Genomic DNA, 20,645 nt, shown 5'->3' on the forward strand with positions numbered 1-20,645 from the left:
CAGTGCGGTGCAGCAGGCGCGGCTGTGCGGCAGCGGAAGTCCTTTGTTGCAGCGCAGTCCCTGGCAGAGCCAGAGCCTCTCCGCGCAGCCCAGCCCGAGCGCCGCGCGCCGCCGCCACTGCAGCTCTCGGCCCCTTCGCCTCCGCCCGCCTTTCCCGCTGCCGATTTGCCTTAAACTCCCTAAAATCTCCGCAGCCCCGGTTCCTGCTGCGGCCGGTGAGTATTTGCCAGTTATGGGGCTATTTGCGCAACTTTGGCCCGGGCTGCAGGGCGGCGGGCGGCGGGCTCAGCGGAGTGCGGGACCCGAGCGGCGCCGACCCGTGCGGGGAGCCGGAGCGCCGCGGGCGCACGGCGAGGACCCGGTGACGGGTGACTGCCGGGCCGCCTGCTTGATCCCGCCGCCCGCCAGCGCGCCCAGTCGGGGACGTGCGGCCTCCCTGGGTCGGAGGCGAAGCCCCCACGGAGACTAGTTCCCAAATTAGTTACCTTCTTTTCCCTTTCTTTCTCTGCTTTTTTTGAGGGGGGAGGGGAGGGGAGGTGTAGACGGGAGGCGGGAGGAGCCGGTTGATTGACGTGCCCAGAGCCCGCTTCTCTCAACTTACAGCCGCGGCTCCTTGGCGGGTGGGAGGGGAAGTGTCCCGGAGCCCGAGGCCGCAGACTTGGGCGCGCTCCGAGGGAGAAGGCGTAAGAGCCGTGCAAATTCTTGCCACGCTTTTTCCCACCCCCTCTTGCCGTCACACTCGCTGTTTTGTTCAGTAAAAAGTGGTAGGTCTCGGGTTTGGGGATTTTTAGTGGAAAGATCCGTTTCCTGGGAAGAAAGTGCTGTCCTTTCCAGTGGTGGGCGCTTACTAGAGTTCTGTTAGTGTTCGGTAAATATGTTGGATGTAGATCGGGAGCAGTTAACACTAAAATATGTAGGTTTGGGTCTGAGCTCACCACTCACCCCGTCTCCCTTCGTACCTAAGCAGCGCATCTGCGTGATCTGAAAGGCTGACATGACATTTTCCAAGCTGGGAGCGTCAGGGAGATGTTGATGAAAGTCCTTGATGTTTTCTGGGGACAGTACGGCGTTTGTATGTAATAATATTTCTAAATCAAACTGGTATGCACGCGCAGGTTCTTTACTGGCCTAAGTGTATTCCCATGCAATATGTATCACGTCAGGAAAACTATGCCAGCAACGAAATATTTCCCCTTTGACACTCGATCCCAAGATGTGGTCCCAGGCTCTTTGAGACTTAGAATCAGTCGTTTGAGCTCAAGTTCAAGGCACTCCAGAGCAGATTTGGTGAAGGATGCCGTTCTCATGATAACTACTAAGCAATCACATTTTTCTTTGAAATTAGGAAATTTTGTCATTTCAAATGGATATGATGAGATTTGGAATACAAAACGATGAAGCTTGAATGATGGCTGGCCATCAGAACCTCAAAACTTTTGAGTCACTTGCTAGATATAAAGTCTCAGAAATACCTGAATGGGTTTGGAAGAAGCTAGATGGGGCTTCTTTATCTTAAACAGAAAAAAATTGAACCGTAGTGATGGGGAAATACTTTCCCAGAGATTGATAAAATAATGATAGTCTGCAAGTAGAACCCTCAATCAGCATCTTATATTCATTTTAAAAGCAGGTTTCTCTATTACAACCAGATTTTCATGGTATAGAATAACAACTGCTCGAGTTAAGCAATCTTACTGAAGCCTTTCTATTCTTCGTACCCCAGTATGGCATAAATTGGAGGCAAGGGGGAGCCCTGATGCATCGTTGTCAAAGAGAAATCATATTTAACCAGGACCCTAGCAGGGCAGAGCAGTCTCAGACACTTGCTCTTGACCTTGTGTTTTATTTCACTTTAATGCAGCTAAATTTTTGTACTGTTTCCTCATTCTCTTTTCCCAGGCTCTGGGGAAGATATAGTTCATGGAGCTTTTTAAGGGTATCTCTTTGTGCCTTGCAGAATAACCATTCTAATATGCAAGAGAAAAGAAGTGCCTGCTTTCAGGCCTCTCCTCCATCCAAGAGAAGTGCTAAGCCTTTGCTATTAAGCTCTGGTCCAAAGGGGAGAGAGAACCATTTGAGATTAAAAATACAGAAAATTTTCCATAAATTTAATTTTTAAGCTACAAACTGTTGTCTTTCTTTCTGCTCAAAAAAATTGAGATACATCTGAAAACAAAAATTTGCTTGAGAGGTCACTTTGGTCCCTGTAGGATCTTGTCTCCTGACACTTTCTTGTGCTGTTATCTCTTACCGTAAAAATTGAAATTATTCTAATACTCTTATGGGAACCAAATTAAAAGGGATTCATGTCTTTTTTTTTTCCCTCAGAATAGAAATGTTTTTTAATATAAAATTCATTTTCTTTATAAAAATTCAACCTATACCAAAGTACATAAAAAACAAAAATGAAAGTAAGTTTGACTCCCACTCCTTAGAGATAATCACTGTTAAGTCAATTCCTTGTTTAAAATGGGAGAGGGCAACATTTGGTCATACTGTGCTGCTGTGTGCACCTCACCCTGGCTAGGGACAGCCCTGATGATTCATGGACTCATGAACTCAGGCTGTCTGTTCACTATTCTGGTTGGTGAGAATTGGCGAGGTAGAGAAAAAGGGAAAGTTTTGCATTAGAGTGGTTTAAAATTCTATGATTAAGTAACAGACATGAGAGTTTAAATATAACAGGGCTGCTATTTTAGGTTTGTCCTTATGAAGTACTTACTGTAGCTTGGCAGGCTAGTTCTCACACTTTAATGTTAATGTTGGTGTCAAGCCTTTGATGGGTTGATTTATACTGGCCAAACTCATTAAAGCAAAACCAAACCCTCACATTTGTAAAGAGTTTCATAATTTATAGTTGGGGAGGAATAGTTATACTTATCATTAAGACCACTGCCAGGATATCACTGTGCTGATACAGGGTGAGAGGTCCCTCTGGATCTGTATCCAGAGGTAACATGGCAAACATCAAGGAAAGGAAACTAGAGAAAAGAAGAAGATTAATGACTGTGGGTTTCAGATGTGGCCTAGAAGGAGACAGTACATATTTAAGTTAGATTTCTAAGTATACTCATATTGTGGCACATATAAGAAGTCTTAAGAGTACAGAATCACTCATTTCTTAGCCTGGTATTTTCAAGAAGAGTAAACTGTGAAGTAGCTGATATTCTGAAAACAAATTGCTGAAATAGTACATAGAAGTTAAATAACAACATTGGTTGATAGTGTTGAGGACATGAGTTTTTTTGTTGTTTTGTTTTTCTGTGATTTGAATTTAAAATCACTTTCAAAATAAAATTGGAAAATTAAAAGAATTAAATCTCCAACCAGATTTTCTGTTGTCTGTTTGAGATATGATCATTTTTAGAGATAATTGAAGAGCTCCATCCTCACTTTAAATCTTTTGTATTAGAGGAGGGCTTCCTTTGATGGGCGGTGGGAGTCAGCAGATGGAAGAGGAAATGGGGAGAGTAGGGCATTCTGCCTGCAGTATGGGGCTTTATAAGAATGGGGTGACTCTGGGAGGCTTAGAATGTCCAAAGGGACACTTCAGTTAATAGTCATTGCCAGAAAGAGTGTTTTCTGGCTGCAAACACTGAAACTTAGGGCTCTGAATCAAGAGTCAGAGTTTGAGTCCCATCTTAAAAGATGAGCACTTAAGTATCAACCACTGAACCTGTTTCTTCATTTCACAAAATGAGGATAGTAAAAATACCTATCTCAGCGTTGTTGTAAAAATCAGTTGTATGGGAAATCACATTAATTTTTGACTATTATATAAAAGTAGCCATAATTGAAATAATGCAAAAAGTTCATAAGCAAAATAAAACTTGCCTTCTTCAACACTTATTCATTCAAAAACTGATCAAATACCAACTAAATGTCAGGCAACTGTTAGAGGCTTGGGACACAGAGATGACTAAGATAGTGCCCTGATCTCAGGGAGCCTACAGTGAAGCAGGGGAACCACATCATAATAATCCCTGCCATTGAGTGTGGTGATAGAGCATCCCAGTTTGAATGATACGTTATTTGTATGAAAGCACAAAGGCGTTTGCTGTGTCAGTTAGTTTGAGATGAGGGGAAATATTAAATAGACTTAAGACTTAAAAATGGAGTTAAGCTTCTTAGAATGAACATAACTTTTTTTTTTTTTACTTTAATTTTTTCAACATTCTGGAGGCCAGGTGCTTTTTGTTGTTGTTTATAATGATTTATTTATTTTTGGCTGTGTTGGGTCTTCACTGCTGCACAGGCTCTTTTCTAGTTGTGGCAAGCAGGGGCTCCTATCTGGTAATGGTGCACGGGCTCCTCATTGGGCTGGTTGCTCGTGTTCTGGAGCACAGGCTCTAGGACACGTGCGCTCAGTAGTTACAGCTCCTGGGCTATAGAGCACAGTCTCAATAGTTGTGGCACGTGGTCGTAGTTGCTCTGCAGCATGTGGGATCTTCCCAGATCAGGGTTTGAACCAGTCTCCTGCACTGGCAGGCGGATTCTTTACTACTGAGCCACCAGGGAAGCCCCTGAACATACTTTTTATGATACTCTTTTTATTGGTTTCAAGGTGTGTGAAGTTTTCAGGATTTTGGTTAGAATTAAAAATTTAACACTTGGAGCTACACAATTGAAAACAATACAATTAAAAAATGTATGTGGACTTGCCTTCTTCAGAAAGAAGGAAGCTGGATAGTCCCTCCCATCGTCTTAGAGCTGCTTGACCAGTTTTCATTCAGCAACATTTACTGGGTACACACCATGCTGCAGAGAATTGAACAAGCCAAAGTCCTGGCCTTCAAGTTGCTCACAGTCTAGTTGGGAGACCAACATATGGATAATTGTGGCAACATATGGATAATTGTGGCAATTGATTCTTATTTAGCAGTTGCTCCATGACACACCTCCTTATAGTAACCCTAAACCCTAGGGAAGATTGTGTGTTAGTTGCTCAGCTGTGTCCAATTCTTTGTAACCCCATGGACTGTGGCCCTCCTTGCTCCTTTGTCCATGGAATTCTCCAGCCAAGAATACTGGAGTGAGTTGTCATTCCCTTCTCCAGGGGATCTTCCCGACCTAGGGATCGAACCCAGGTCTCCTGCATTGCTGGCAAATTCTTTACTACCAGAGCCACCAGGGAAGCCCTAGGGAGGATTATCATCCCCATTCTCAGATGAGAGAATTGAGGCACAGTTTAGATGTAACCTGCTTGAGTTCATACATCTACTAAGTGACAGAGCCAGAATTTGAATCCAGGCAGTCTGGTTAGTCTGTGCATTAACATCTGCTTTATGTTGCTGTTCTGATGATTTAAAAAATAGCATAGTCAGTGCAAAATAAGGAGATAATACACAGTAATATCAAAACCTAAATCAGTGGGAGAGGGAGGTCTTACAGAATACTTTCTGGAGAAGGTGATTGATTCTTAAAAGATACGTGGTGGGTTCAGACAGTTAGCTGAAAACAGCTAAAAACCAGTTAGCATGAATCAAAATGGAGATAAGAAATACATGAAGTATATGGAGTTGGAGGATGGGGGAGGTGGCAAGCAGTTTGATGCTGCTTGTCTGAAGTTTGAAGCAGTAACCACAGAGGAGACTAGATGGGTGGACCGGAAGGGCTTTTGTATGCTTTCCTTAAGGAGTTTGCATTTCAATCTGAGGGTATGTGAAAGGACTCAGAAGCAGAATGACAGGGTCTGATTTTTGTTCTTTATGAATCATCTGAGGGTGAAGGATAGATATGAGGGACCAGTTAAGGAGCCTATTGTAATAATTTAGAAGTAAAGATAGATGCCTCAAAGGACAGGAAAAGTAAGGATGGGATAGAGGGGCAAATTTGAGAAATATTTAGTGAGAAAATTGGCAAGACTTAGTTAACTGTGAGGCAGAAGTCCTAGGTGACTCACAAGTATCCTGGGTGGTTAGTGCATGATGGAGGTGGGGGAAGAGCAATTTTAGGTGGGTCCCAGACAAAGTCACAGAGTGAGTATGTTGAAGAATAGGGTTCCACAAAATGAACCCTAAGAATATGAATGCCACGTGCAAAAAGGGACTTCCTGGTGAAGCTGCCTTTTACTGAGACAAGCCTGCTGTTCACCCAGTGCCCTCTGGTGGTCAGTAGATGCCATGTTGCCTCCTCAGGATGAACAGATCAAAATGAAGACTGAATTAAATGCTTTTCTCCTGGAGAGAGAGAATATTTCAGGAGTCACTATGTTTCCTTTGCATTCTGTGTGAATAAATTCATTTCCTAGACCTAGCACCTTGACTTCAGTAACCTCATATAACCTTCATATAACCTCAGTTATTCAGAAGTTATTTGGTTGACAACGTCAGCAAAGAGTAAGGCAGTTTGTTGCCTATCAAAAATTAAGATAGGTTAAACAAAGTGCATGAATTAAAACCTTATCATACTCATAAAACACTTCCCTAGGTCCTCACAGAAAATTAAATTATTTATGTAGACTCAGTTTCAATGAGTTTTTGTTGAATTTCATAACCCATAACAGAAGTAGTAGGCTACAGGAGATCAGCAGACCTTTTAGAAGTGACAGCAGTTGGCCTGGACAAGTAAGGAGACAGAAGAATACTAACCACCCCACAAACTACACTCTCCAAAAGTATAACAGCCTCAGGCTGTTTTGTGTAGGTGTGAACAACCCTTGCAAATTTGAACAGTTCCTATTTTTCAGAAAAACAAAACTGGTGCAGAGGAGCTAGTAGCCAGCCAGGTGTTGCTGTATGTGGGGCAGCTGTTGGAATTGGAGGAGGAGCCCCAGACCAGAATGAAAGAGACCAAGGTCCTGTCCTGTCATCTAAAAAATTAGATTGGACTTTGAGTATGACTTAATTTCTCAGGGCCTGTTTGTTTTCTCATCTATAAAGCAGCAGGTTGAACTTGATCACTTGGTAAAATTCTGTGAATTTTGTTCACAATGATGACATTAATGTTTAAGAAAAATTCTGTTGCTCTTGGATTAGAAAGACAGTTTTCATCTCTGGTTTATATAAGAGTTACATGAGGAGTATGGTTATCTCTATTTTACAGTTGAGAAAGCAGGCTCAGAGAGGTGAAGAAAATTTGTAGTTGGGTAAGTGGTAGAGCTGGTATTCAAATCTATCAATGTCTGCTCCCTGGGGTCTTATTTAATATGTTCATTTAACAAGCATGCATTAAGTGCCAACTCCATGGGAATCGTGCTAGGCACAGGGAACACAAAGTCCATTAAGTCTTGTCCTGGTCTTGGAGAGCTGAGTGTAGTAGGCATTGCTGTATAGTCTCTCTGTTAGTGCTAAAGGTGCAAGTATTAATACTACTACAGAACAGTTGGCGCTAGTGGTAAAGAACCTGCCTACTAATGCAGGAGACTTAAGAGACACAGGTTCGATCCCTGGGTGGGGAAGATCCGTTGGAGCTGGGCACGGCAACCCACTCCAGTGGTCTTGCCTGGAGAATCGAGTGGACAGAGGAGCCTGGTGGACTACAGTCCATAGGGTCACAGAGAGTGAATCACGACTGAATTGACTTAGCACGGCATGCACTGCACAGCACAGCACAGTTAGGACAAATTAATACACAGCCTCATTGGGGTTTTTAAAGACTTTATGGTGTGAGGACAGAATGGAGCCACCATTTATAGCTTTGTTTCAATGGGAATATGTTTTAAGTTCCAAATAACTTAAAGTTTTGGAGCATAACCCAGTAAAATTTCAGAACGTCCTGTACTAAGTACTGAATTTGCAGTCTAATAATCAGTCAGGATGCCTATTCTAAAAAGTGAATAAAATTTTCTAAACTTGATGATGACTGTCCAATTTCAGCACCTTGAATTAAAACGTGTTCTCTTTAGGAAACAAACCTGTATAACCAGTTCTTCCTAGAAATCTCAAGGAGAAAACCTAAAGAATTTTACTGAGGTTAAATTTAGAGATTGGAACACTGTATACCCTGGAAAATGGTATTCTAGGAAGAACTTTGCCAAGGTGACCTTATTTTTATAGGCGGCAAAGTCATTAAGGCTATGATCTCAAGCTGAAAAGTCATATTGCTTGTGTTCTAATCTCACCAAGTACTCTGTGGCCTTAGGAAGGTTATAGAACATTGTGTTCTGTTTTCTTATCTGGAAATGGGTCTTAGAACATACTTTGTAGGATTGTTATGAGGATTAAATGATAAAATGATATACATATTTACATGCACATATACATGTTTTATATATAATACTATATATCTTACTGTTGACATACCAGGCTCCAGTTTAAGCAGATATATGTTACACACACACACACACACACACACACCTGCTTGATAGTAAGGTCAGTGAAACAAATTTATCTTCCCTCCCATTACATTTTCAAGCTTTTATTTTTGCTGATGTGTACCTCTCCCCAATTGTTTACATACACACCAGTGCAGATATCTGAAATGTCTTTCCCCTTGCTTTCTACTTTTCTTTCTTATCCTCACTTGTGGAGACTTTAGTCAAATCCTTCCTAAAGGCCACTGTTCTAGTACAATTCATGCTTTTCTCTTTCTAAACTCTTACTGAGCTTTATTGAATATAATTTAGTATTTAATTTTTCTCAAATTGTTTCTTGGTTTACAATGTAATCCCTCAGGGAATTCCCTGGTGGTCAAGTGATTAGGACTCGCACATTCACTGCCAGGGCCACGGGTTCAGTCTGTGGTTGAGGAACTAAGATCCCACAAGCTTCACCGCTCAGCAAAATAAAAAAATAAAATGTAATCCCTCGTATGTAATTAGCTCTACTGTATACCATCCTTCTCCACCGCCCACCTCAGTGCTTTATGCTGTGTTAGGAACATGGTGGGTGTTTAATACATTCTGATATTCTGGTTTATAAGCAAAGAGAATCCTTTCACTACATTTCAGGCTTCTTAAGAATCTAGTCTATAGCCCTCAAGTCAAATCCATATACATACATTTATCATATAAGACATAGAAATAGATATGAGGAAATGAATATATGTACTTAACAATTACCTTTGAGACACAGAGGTAATTGTTAGTTCAGAGATTGGGATGCTGAACTATAAACTCAACTGCATGTGTGTGCTCAGTCATGTCTGACTCTTTGTGACCCTGTGGACTGTAGCCCCCCAGGCTTCTCTGTCCATGGGATTTTTCCAGACAAGAAGACTAGAGTAGGTAGTCATTTCCTTTTCCAGGGATCTTCCCAGCCCAGGGATTGAACTCACCTCTCTTGCATTGGCAGGAAGATTCTTTACCACTGAGCCACCTGGGAAGCCCTGAGCTGTGTAAATGGTTCTCAGAAGAGTGTTCTTAGTAATGCAAGTCATTGACACAGATTAGAGGGTGGATGGATGTGAGAGTTGGACTGTGAAGAAAGCTAAGCACTGAAGAATTGATGCTTTTGAACTGTGGTGTTGGAGAGGACTCTTGAGCGTCCCTTGGACTGCAAGGAGATCCAACCAGTCCATTCTAAAGGAGATCAGTCCTGGGTGTTCTTTGGAAGGACTGATGCTGAAGCTGAAACTCCAATACTTTGGCCACCTCATGGGAAGAGTTGACTCTGGAAAAGACTCTGATGCTGGGAGGGATTGGGGGCAGGAGGAGAAGGGGACAACAGAGAATGAGATGGGTGGATGGCATCACCAACTCGATGGATGTGAGTCTCAGTGAACTCTGGGAGTTGGTGATGGACAGGGAGGCCTGGCTTGCTGCAATTCATGGGGTCGCAAAGGGTCGGACACGACTGAGCGACTGAACTGAACTGAACTGACTGATTCGCCTTATCGGAGAAGGCAATGGCAACCCACTCCAGTACTCTTGCCTGGAAAATCACATGGGCGGAGGAGCCTGGTAGGCTGCATTCCATGGGGCTGAGAAGAGTCGGACACAACTGAGCGACTTCACTTTCACGCATTGGAGAAGGAAATGGCAACCCACTCCAGTGTTCTTGCCTGGAGAATCCCCGGGACGGGGGAGCCTGCTGGGCTGCCATCTATGGGGTTGCACAGAGTCGGACACGACTGAAGCGACTTAGCAGCAGCAGCAGGGCAATAGAAACATCAAGCAAAACTGTTTTTTTCCATTTAAGAGATTTAGCAATGAAGGAAAAGTATTTCTGAAACCTTACTATGTCAGTGAGAAATTTTCTGAAATAGCTTAAAGTATAATTTAGGGAACACATCTACTGAATAAGACTAGATGCACATATACAGACACAACCACATTACAGATGGGAGTTCAGATTGGGTAGTATTTTGTGCAAGGATCTTAATAAATCTCATGTTAAGGACTCATGCCCAATCCTTGCTGACTGTTCTTTGCAGAAGGGCACACTGCAAGGAGTATGTAGTAATCACTGTTTAGTGGTTAGTACCATCTGGATGGTCAGGAATCCCAGTTCCTACTTTACCACAGTTAACCCTCCTTAATACATTGTTTTAACAGCACTACGTCATTGTCCTTGTGTGAAATAAGCCTGTTTGACCAGATTAGATCTCTAAGCTCTAAAAGCCTCTGAATATCTAAATTACTGAATATTCTTAATGTGCTTGGTAGCTGGTTTTGAATTTGAGAAAGCTGGTTAAACTTTTTCAAACTAAAATTTTAAAAATCCAGTGCATCACCTAACTCCTTATTCCTCTAGAGAACTACATCCACACTGGGTTTCCTTCTAGCCTTAGGAGAACCCTCAGCTTTGGATCAACTTTGAAGTTTCTGCTCTCAGCCCTAGCCCTTTGACTTGTGGCTGTACAAACTTGCTCTACCAGTGATGCAGCTAGTAGTAATATACAAACAAAAGCAATCACAGAATGTCATTATAAAAACAAGAATTGAAATCTAAACATTTATTAAAAACAGGTAACAAGCTTTACTGTAACAAAGTTCACTATGTTTTTGGGGGGTAGCATTATTAAGGATATAAAAAAAGAGCAAACTTCTTTTGGAATTTGAGTGAAACTTTTTTTTTTTCCTACCCCGCCCCCCGCTCCCCAGTCTCCAAGTGAAACTATTGTTTAATAAAAGTGAGTGAAAATAAAGATTTTAATGCAAAAATTATTCTCAAGACATAAGCTAAAAGTCTCACAGGAATTTAGATCCTTCACCCATGATTCCACCTCCTGCCTTTCTGTTTGTTTTTGTTTTGGTGTTATTAAGCTGCCTTAAAGCTTTTCTGAATGAGATGTAACAAGAAGAGAGTTGTTCATGCTAATGTGTGAATGGTTGCTAGTAAAGGTTACTCTCCCTAAAATCAGCTTGACTCAGAACTTGGTTGTAATGTTGTAGAAACAACAGTTTTATATCAGCCTAAGAGCTGTAGTATTAGCATTAATTTTTGACAAAAAGGTACTTGTTCAGCTTGCAGCTGTATGAGGGGAAGATGGAAATACAGAGACGTGGTGGTGGTGGGATTCATACTCAGGTCTGTTGGACCCTGAGCCCTTGTTCTGTCCATCACAGCACATTGCCTTCATGCATAGTATGTGAGTATGTGTTGAGTGAAGTAACTCATCTAGAGCAATAAGTTGCCCTCAGTGATGTATCCTTGAGATTATAGGATACCTATGTTGTTGCCGATTCTCAGTACTTTATACAGTGCCTGGTACACCAAAATACTCAACAGATTTTTGAGTTAATGTATGTTAAAATGCTGTCGATTCTCGTTTTAGTATTTTGTTTAACACAGAATGTATGTTCACTAATTTAAGTGAATTATAACTGTAGCTACAGATGTGCCTATCATATTGGTCTATGTGGCTGCATTCATTGTGGTTGCTGACCATAAAACTGCTTTTCCTTTAGATTAGAAAGGTCTTTGGAACTTTTAAGCTCTTAATGTCATTATTTCAAGCATAAGACATTTAAACCTGAAAGTTTTAACAGATAAACTGCTGGCTTTCATACGGATGGGCTCTTACTTAGAAGGAAATTTTAAGACTGTCTAGTCAGACTTCGCTCCTGTGCTTAAGGAAGCGACACTACCATCACAACTGCCACTATTCCTTCCATTAGTTATCATGTGCCAAGTACTGAACATTCCACACATGGCTCCTGTGAAGCCTCATGTTTGATACGATTTTTGAGGTGTAATTATCCCCACTTTGACAGTTCAGGACACTTGGGGTCAGTGAGGACAACCAAGTCATCTAAGGTGGCAAAGCTAAGTTGGAACTCAGGCCTGTCTGACCCAAAGCCTTTTCACTGTACTGTCCCCAACAGAATTTCTTCCCTGCTTCTAGATGGGACAGTCATTATCCTCTAGATGACTTTGTTTCATTTTTTAACAACTCTTATTATTAGAAGAAAATGTGAGATAATATCTATCCTTCTACCTCTTTATTCATTAAAGGTCTCTCTGAATCCTGTAGAACAGTGGTGTCCCCAATCTTTTTGGCACCAGGGACCGGTTTCGTGGAAGGCAAGTTTTCCAAGGTCTGGGGTCAGGGGGGTAGTTTTGGGATGAGTCAAGTGCATTACATTTATTATGCACTTTATTATTATGTACTTCATCAGCTCTACCACCTCAGATCATTAGGCATTAGATCCTGGAGGTTGGGGACCGTTGCTGTAAAATGTCTATAGACCTAGAAATCTCATCCTACATAAAATGGGCTTGGAGGGGGTCAATATTTGTGTGTGAGTGTGTGTTTTAACTCTTTAAATAAGGATTTGTTGTTGTTTTATGTTATTGTAATTTTTATATAACTTCATAGTCTGTGGTTATTTACTTGACTTTGCATCCTGAAAACTTTTCTCATTTTTTTATAGCCTTCATTCATGAATATAATTTTCATAAAGGCCACATGACAGTGAATTTTTGGAAGTGGATTTACCTTGGTTTACTTACAACTCCCATATTATCGGGCATTTCGAGTTATAAATAACACACTGATAAATACCTGAGCATACATTGCATTTTGTATATAGCTACATACTGAACATGACTCAATTCTGATACAGATATCTAAGTTACACAAGGTTGGAATACTATACCTACTTGTAATACTACTTGATCTGGCTTACAGAAAAGGTCCAGACATTTCAATTTAAAGATGGCAGTAGGTCTCATAAGCCATCTTCATTTCACCAGGGGCATGTCCCTACTGTGTAACTCTGATTTCAGGCAGGAAGAAAACAAGCAGGGTGATCTTTAGGCAGTAGGGGGAAGGGGTATGTGACCCACATGTGATTTGTGACAAAAAGATAAAAAGCAAGTAGAAGTAAGTAAATTTAGATAATTTCTAATTATCACTGCAGAGATTAAAAGGTGTGGAGACATGAATGTTTTATTTCTGTGAACAGCTTGTTCAGTTGTTCTTTTTATGTTCAGTCAAATTGCATAGGAACTTATTTTCAAGTAGAAGATAGATACTGAAATTTTATTTATACAGGTTAAAAATCAGGGCTAACATTGGATCTTATTTTAGCTTTGTAATATAATTGGACTTACAGGGCTCCTGTCTTTATTCAGCATCAGCTCTGTACATTAAAAATATTTATATGATGATAAGTGAAGAAAACTAGTTGCAGAAAGATATGTACAGTACAGTATCATTTAGGTTAAAAAAAAAAGTTAAAAAAAACCAAAGCAAAACTATTTGTCTGGCATGTAGTGGATACTCAATAGCTGTTGACTCTGTAGGTATACATATAAACAAATTTGAAGATAAATAATCGGAGAGGTTATCTCTGGAAAGAGGTATGTGACCTAAGGTGTGTTTTTATGTACTTTTATGTTTTAATTTTTTTCAATAAGCATGTGTTCCTTTTGTATACCTTTTTTTTAATGAGTGAAAAATGAAGAAAAATTTACAATCTAAGGACAGATACCTCCTTCCCAAATAGGTCCCCTGTTTCTTTATACAGAATTACTCCTTCTCTAATAAATTAAGAGACAGGCATTGACCAAACCTATTTGCTTGGTACCATTTGCATGTAGTCTAATAAGCTTTAGTGAGTAGAATTTTTCTAAGGAAACTTTCAAACATACAAAAATAGAATTATGTCTACCTCCTAGCTTCGATAGTTATCACCACAGGACCAATCTTGTATCATTTATAGCCTATACCCACCCCACTGGATTATTCTCAAGCATATCTTAGATGTATCATTTCATCAGTAAACACAGCAGTATGTGTATGTAAAAGATAGGATGCTTTTAACACAACCAAAATACCTGCATCACACTTAAGGATGAGCAATAATTCCTTTATATCAATCACCTGAAGTTTTTTTTTTTTAATATTTGGCAATTACTTTCAATTCAAATTGCTATTTTACTTGCTTTCACTGTATTCTTCAAGTACTTTAAAACTAGTGTCTTTTTTCCTTTCAAATTTAGTTTGAAATTGCATGTTTCCTCCTAGAGTTGTAATGAAACCAAAATGATGGGTTTTGCTTTTGATACCTTTGCTTGTATTTCTTAAAATAAAAATGAGAAGCTTGAATAAATGGCTGGGTATCTTCACCTTTAAGTTTTAAAAGTGATTCAGGTATATATTAATTGAGTTTTACTACGTTAGAATGGACAGCTCTTTTTTTTCAAGTGCTTTTCTGATTTCTTGTCTGATTTTAATGTTTTTGTTTTACATAGGTCTCTAATTAATAGAAGATGGCAAAGCCCAGCCACAGCAGCTACGTCCTTCAGCAGCTAAACAACCAAAGGGAATGGGGTTTTCTCTGTGACTGTTGTATTGCGATTGATGACATTTACTTTCAAGCACACAAAGCTGTTCTAGCTGCTTGTAGCTCCTATTTTAGAATGTTTTTCATGAACCATCAGCATAGTACTGCACAACTGAATCTCAGCAACATGAAAATTAGTGCTGAGTGTTTTGATCTCATTTTGCAGTTCATGTATTTAGGAAAAATTATGACAGCTCCTTCCAGTTTTGAACAGTTTAAAGTGGCAATGAACTACCTGCAGCTGTACAATGTCCCTGACTGCTTAGAAGACATACAGGATGCAGATTGTTCTAGTTCAAAATGTTCATCTTCTGCTTCTAGCAAACAGAACAGCAAAATGATATTTGGGGTGAGAATGTATGAAGACACTGTGGCTAGAAATGGCAGTGAAGCTAATAGGTGGTGTGCAGAGCCAAGTTCAACAGTGAATACACCACATAATAGAGAGCCTGATGAAGAGTCGTTGCAATTAGGTAATTTTCCTGAGCCATTATTTGATGTATGTAAAAAGAGTTCTGTGTCCAAATTATCTACTCCAAAAGAACGTGTATCACGACGCTTTGGACGGAGTTTCACCTGTGATAGTTGTGGATTTGGCTTTAGCTGTGAAAAATTACTAGATGAGCATGTGCTAACCTGTACTAACAGACATTCATACCAAAACACAAGATCCTATCATAGGTTAGTGGATATTCGAGATGGAAAAGACAGTAATATCAAAGCTGAATTTGGTGAAAAGGATTCTTCTAAAACCTTTTCTGCACAGACAGACAAATACAGAGGAGACACAAGCCAGGCTGCTGATGATTCGGCTTCAACCACTGGAAGCAGGAAAAGTAGCACAGTGGAGTCTGAACTAGCCAGTGAAGAAAAGAGCAGAGCCGCTGAGAGGAAAAGAATCATCATTAAGATGGAACCAGAGGATATTCCTACAGATGAACTGAAAGACTTTAACATTATTAAAGTTACTGATAAAGACTGTAATGAGTCCACTGACAATGATGAGTTAGAAGATGAAGCTGAAGAGCCATTTTATAGATACTATGTTGAAGAAGATGTCAGTATTAAAAAAAGTGGGAGGAAAACTCTAAAACCTCGGATGTCAATAAATGCTGATGAAAGAGGTGGTTTAGAAAATATGAGGCCCCCGAACAACAGCAGTCCTGTACAAGAGGATACTGAAAATGCTTCTTGTGAGCTGTGTGGGCTCACAATAACTGAGGAGGACCTGTCATCTCATTACTTAGCCAAACACATCGAAAATATCTGCGCATGTGGCAAATGTGGACAAATACTTGTGAAGGGTAGACAGCTTCAGGAGCATGCCCAGAGATGTGGAGAGCCCCAAGATCTGACGATGAATGGTTTAGGAAATGCCGAGGAGAAGATGGACATGGAAGAGAATCCTGATGAACAGTCAGAAATAAGGGATATGTTTGTTGAAATGTTGGATGATTTTAGAGACAATCATTTCCAGATAAACAGTATCCAAAAGAAGCAGTTATTTAAACATTCTGCCTGTCCTTTTCGATGTCCTAATTGTGGCCAGCGATTTGAAACTGAAAATCTAGTGGTTGAACATATGTCTAGCTGCCTAGACCAAGATGTGTTTAAGAGTGCCATCATGGAAGAGAATGAAAGAGATCACAGACGAAAGCATTTTTGTAACCTGTGTGGGAAAGGATTTTATCAGCGGTGTCACTTAAGAGAACACTATACTGTTCATACCAAGGAAAAACAGTTTGTTTGTCAGACATGTGGGAAGCAGTTTTTAAGAGAACGTCAATTGCGCCTGCACAATGACATGCACAAAGGCATGGCCAGGTATGTCTGTTCCATTTGTGATCAAGGCAACTTCAGAAAACATGACCATGTACGGCATATGATTTCTCATTTATCTGCTGGTGAGACTATATGCCAGGTCTGCTTTCAGATATTTCCAAATAATGAACAGTTGGAACAGCACATGGATATTCATCTGTATACATGTGGAATATGTGGAGCAAAATTTAACTTGAGGAAAGATATGAGATCACATTATAATGCCAAGCATTTGAAAAGAACATAAGTGATTTTCTACTGTATAATGTTTAGCTGATAGGAGACAAAACACCAAAGCAAAGGATATGAGCTATTTAGAAAATGATTTTATAAGATGGAATTGTTGAAAAAAATTTTCAAGGCCCTTTTACCTTTAATATTTTTGTTTAGGATCTTAAGTATCTACATTTTAGGTGTTATTAAATGTTTATCATTTTTGTTATTTCTTAATAGAATTCTTTGTTTTTAGTTTGTTTTAGCTATGATTAAAATTACTTTTAAATGTAGATTACAAGTGGTTGTCACCCCTTCAGTGACTATTGAAGCTTAGGTTGTTTTTTTTTTAATCAATAAGGTGATGATGTCACAATTTTTATTTTATTTTGTTTTTTAAGGCTACCTTGTGAAATTTTAAACCCAATATCATTGGCCATTCCTGTTTTAAATTTTTAAAATATATATTTTTAAGTAGTTATTTAAAACTATCCCATTTACTTTAGCTTTTTTTTTTTCCTGTAAGTTGAACAATGATTTAGCCACTGTTTATTTCCCTCTTACCAGTGAAATTCATATTCTTAAATTGAAAACTTAGTAGGCAGGTTAGGTGTGCTGAATCTAACCTTGAAGGTTGACATGGGCTCAAACTTGGCCTAAAAAGATTGATGGACCTAAGGAAATTCCTATAAATGAATATTTCCTATAATTGATAAAATATTATCATTTAATAATCACATTTAAAACTTATATTAAGTGTAAAAACCCAATGACTTTACTCCACTTGACAAATTAGTGGGGACAAGTCGTTTTGTTTTGTGATATTAAATTTAACTATGATAGTTAATTAAAAAAGCATATCTTGTATTCATTTAAAATAATTTAAAATATTTTGATTTCTAAAATGTGTTAGTTTATCAATTATTTTTGTTTATAAATAGACTTTAATAGCTTTCTAGGAAGATGACATCTAAAGGAAAATGATTTTTCACCTTTAAAATGACATACTTTTGGAACTTTGAGATTTGAGAAAGCTGCCATGTATATTGATTAATCTAATAAAATAAAGAAATCAATCACAAATCTGGTTGTTCTATAAAAGTAGAGTGTGCAAAAAAAACATGTCTTGTGTTTTATACTAAGATTTGGAGAAAATGTGTTATGGAAAATTACAGTTTTATCAACATGCTTTTTTTTCTGTAAAGGACTAAAAAATTTGAGGACTATAAAATAATAACAACATATAAATGTAAATAGTTTATCATTTTTTAGATAAAGTAGTATTACTGTTAGTTGTTGCTGACACGAGGTCTACATGAATTACATGTGAATTAAAACTGGCAAAACCAGCCCACAAATCCACACATCTGTTGGATAGAATGTGTTTTAATGTAAATTACTTGCATAGTAATACCCTTCTCATAATGAAAGGGATTTTAAATAACTCCTATATTTAAAAGTATAATTTTGTGATTACGAACAGTAATTTAACAGTATTGTTTTTTGTTTATATCACATTTTAAAGATATGCAAGTCATATTTTTATATACAATTTGCATAAAAGAACAAGTTTGCCAAGAGAACTGAGAGACATATTGACTAGCATAGATTTAGTTGAAAGAGAAGAAGACCACAGTGTGTGCTCAAAGATTTGTGGGGACATGGTGAGAGGTGTTAAGTAAGAATTGAAATACTACAGGAGCCATACAGTATTAAAGCAAAATAATGGGAAGTAGAGATGGGGGAAATACACAAAAAGACAAATGAGAAATCAGGATTTTTTTTAAAAAGCTGTATAGCAGAAAAAGCAAGAAAAATGATTCATCTTAGTTCGTGGATACAGTAGTTTATCAAATTATTAAATCTGAAATGCAACTTAAAATGAAAAATGTATATACATTACTGAAGAAAACCTGATAAAAGTTCTGTAACAAATCCAGAGACCATCAGAGAATAGATCTCAAACCATATTTCCAAAGTATATAACATCTTAGTAGCGACTTGGCAGCAGCAGCAGCAGACATCACTTTCTTTGGAACCACTTTTTTCCATGACCCTCTTCAAAGCCTGTATTGCAATGGTTTTCCCACCATTAAAGAACAAGTTTGTTGTTTAGTCCCTAGGTTGTGTTTGACTCCTTTTGCAACCCCACGGACTGTAGCCAGCCAGGTTCCTATGTCCATGGGATTTTCCAGGCAAGAACACCAGGGTGGGTTGCCATTTCCTTTTCCAGGGGATCTTCCTGACCCAGGGATTGAACCCATGTCTCTTGCATTGGCAGGTGAATTCTTTACCACTGAGCCACCTGGGAAGCCTTTAAAGAATGGAAGCCTATCTAAATACTACCACTCTGTAAAAAATGATTTCTACACCCATTGGGAAAGGGGTTTAGTTTTAGAAATGTACTAACAGCCAATTAGCAAGCAAATATATAAACATATATATAAACATTAAACATAATTTTACGTAACTGAGATGTTTATAGTTTCACAAAGCCACACCACAGGATGTGTTTTCCCCGTGTGTTACACAGGACACATGCCTTTTGTTTTGCAACTAGCTACAGCAGTATAAGCTGCTTTGAGTATATGTACAATGTTCCTCATTAAGAGTTCATTTAATGACTACATGCCTCCTTTTAAAACTAGGGGGAGTGAAAACTATCCGACACCTCTCTAGCCCAGTTTTCTCTCACTTCCCTCTCCCGGAGTGGAGCTACAGAGTCATGCCTACTTAATACCGCTTCTTACCCTCCAGTGCTATGAAGACAGTGAATCGAGGCTGTGGATGTTGCCTCCTCCTACTGTCTTTGTAATTTACGTGATTAGGCTCCAAATGTGAAAATGAAGGGGAAATCTAGATAGGTATATATGGAATCTTGTTATTTCTTACAAATATGGTCTTTCTTAAAGGGCCTTTTGTTCTCCAGCAAAAAATCTTGCCACCAATTCCAGCACAGCTCAGATGTTGATAATTTTTAGTAAACAGGACTAAGAATCTCAGAGATTAGTGGATTATGACTCAGAAATTTGTCTTAATCCTGTATTTTTAAAGTAATATTCAGAGAAATGACTTACATGAGTAAAATGGCTAATGTTTAAAGTTTGAGTATAAACAAAAAGAAGCACTCCAAGGGCAAGATACAAAAATTAAAGAATTAAAATAAGGATAGTTTTCTAGAGCAGCCAGCACCAATTAAAAGGAAATATTATAGACCAAGTAAAAATCACAAGTATTGTGGTTAAGAACAAAAATAGGAGCCAGGTAGAAACATTGAGGTAAAAAAAAAAAAAGTGTAGTGAGTAAAAATAGAATTTGATAGGCTAAAATAATGATTAATTCCATTAGAGCTGCAGAATGCCTAATGAAACAGCTGTTATGAACATGCCAAGGATATGCATAAACGTGAGATAATATTCCAACGTTTATAGAAAGTGGGAAGAGAAGCTGGTGGTGGTTTGTAACATTCTCTGGTTAAACAATACATGTTCCTATATATCACTAAAGAACTTCTGTATTTAATAGATCTGTGGAAAATTCCCTAAAGACCCAGTGTAACAGTTTAAGTTAAACATAAAACTTGTTAACAAAACACTAAATTAGTACCAACCAGAAGAGAAAAACCTGAATATGTATATGCATACATAGTTGAGAATAAAGTAGTTTGGTGTATTTAATTCTAAATGGGTTTTGAGTTACACTTTTTTTTTTTTTGCCATTAATCTACTTTGATTAGCTCATCATTTGTCACCACCCCCACCTCCTTTGTGACATATGCTTCTCAGTGATAGAAGTGCTCTGAAGGCTTTGACAATGCCTAAGATCCCAGGATACCAAAAGGCTCTGTGGGAACATACCTTTGTGGAATGTCTCCCATCTCCTGATACCTGAGGTGCAGTAAACAAGGTGATAGAATGAATGCCAGGGAACTGAAGCA

At 38.9% G+C, this 20,645-nt stretch overlaps 1 protein-coding gene across 4 annotated transcripts in view; it reads left to right on the top strand.

The window, feature by feature from the left end:
• Positions 1-20,645, top strand: part of ZBTB1 (zinc finger and BTB domain containing 1) — a 23,802-nt gene continuing 3,157 nt past the window's right edge. Inside the window, exons 1-3 of one of the 4 annotated variants that reach the window (XM_005211980.5) lie at positions 2-215; positions 12,339-12,407; positions 14,583-18,823. In XM_005211980.5, coding sequence (XP_005212037.1) covers positions 14,601-16,742 — 2,142 coding nt within the window. In that variant the 5' untranslated portion in view covers positions 2-215; positions 12,339-12,407; positions 14,583-14,600 and the 3' untranslated portion in view covers positions 16,743-18,823. Of the gene's footprint in view, positions 216-12,338; positions 12,408-14,582; positions 20,615-20,645 lie in introns of those variants that run through there. The other 3 variants (NM_001193001.1, XR_009496038.1, XM_059890437.1) reach the window with 3 other exon arrangements.

Source organism: Bos taurus, chromosome 10 (genome assembly GCF_002263795.3).
Source record: "Bos taurus isolate L1 Dominette 01449 registration number 42190680 breed Hereford chromosome 10, ARS-UCD2.0, whole genome shotgun sequence".
In the NCBI taxonomy this organism is placed as follows: Eukaryota; Metazoa; Chordata; class Mammalia; order Artiodactyla; family Bovidae; genus Bos; species Bos taurus.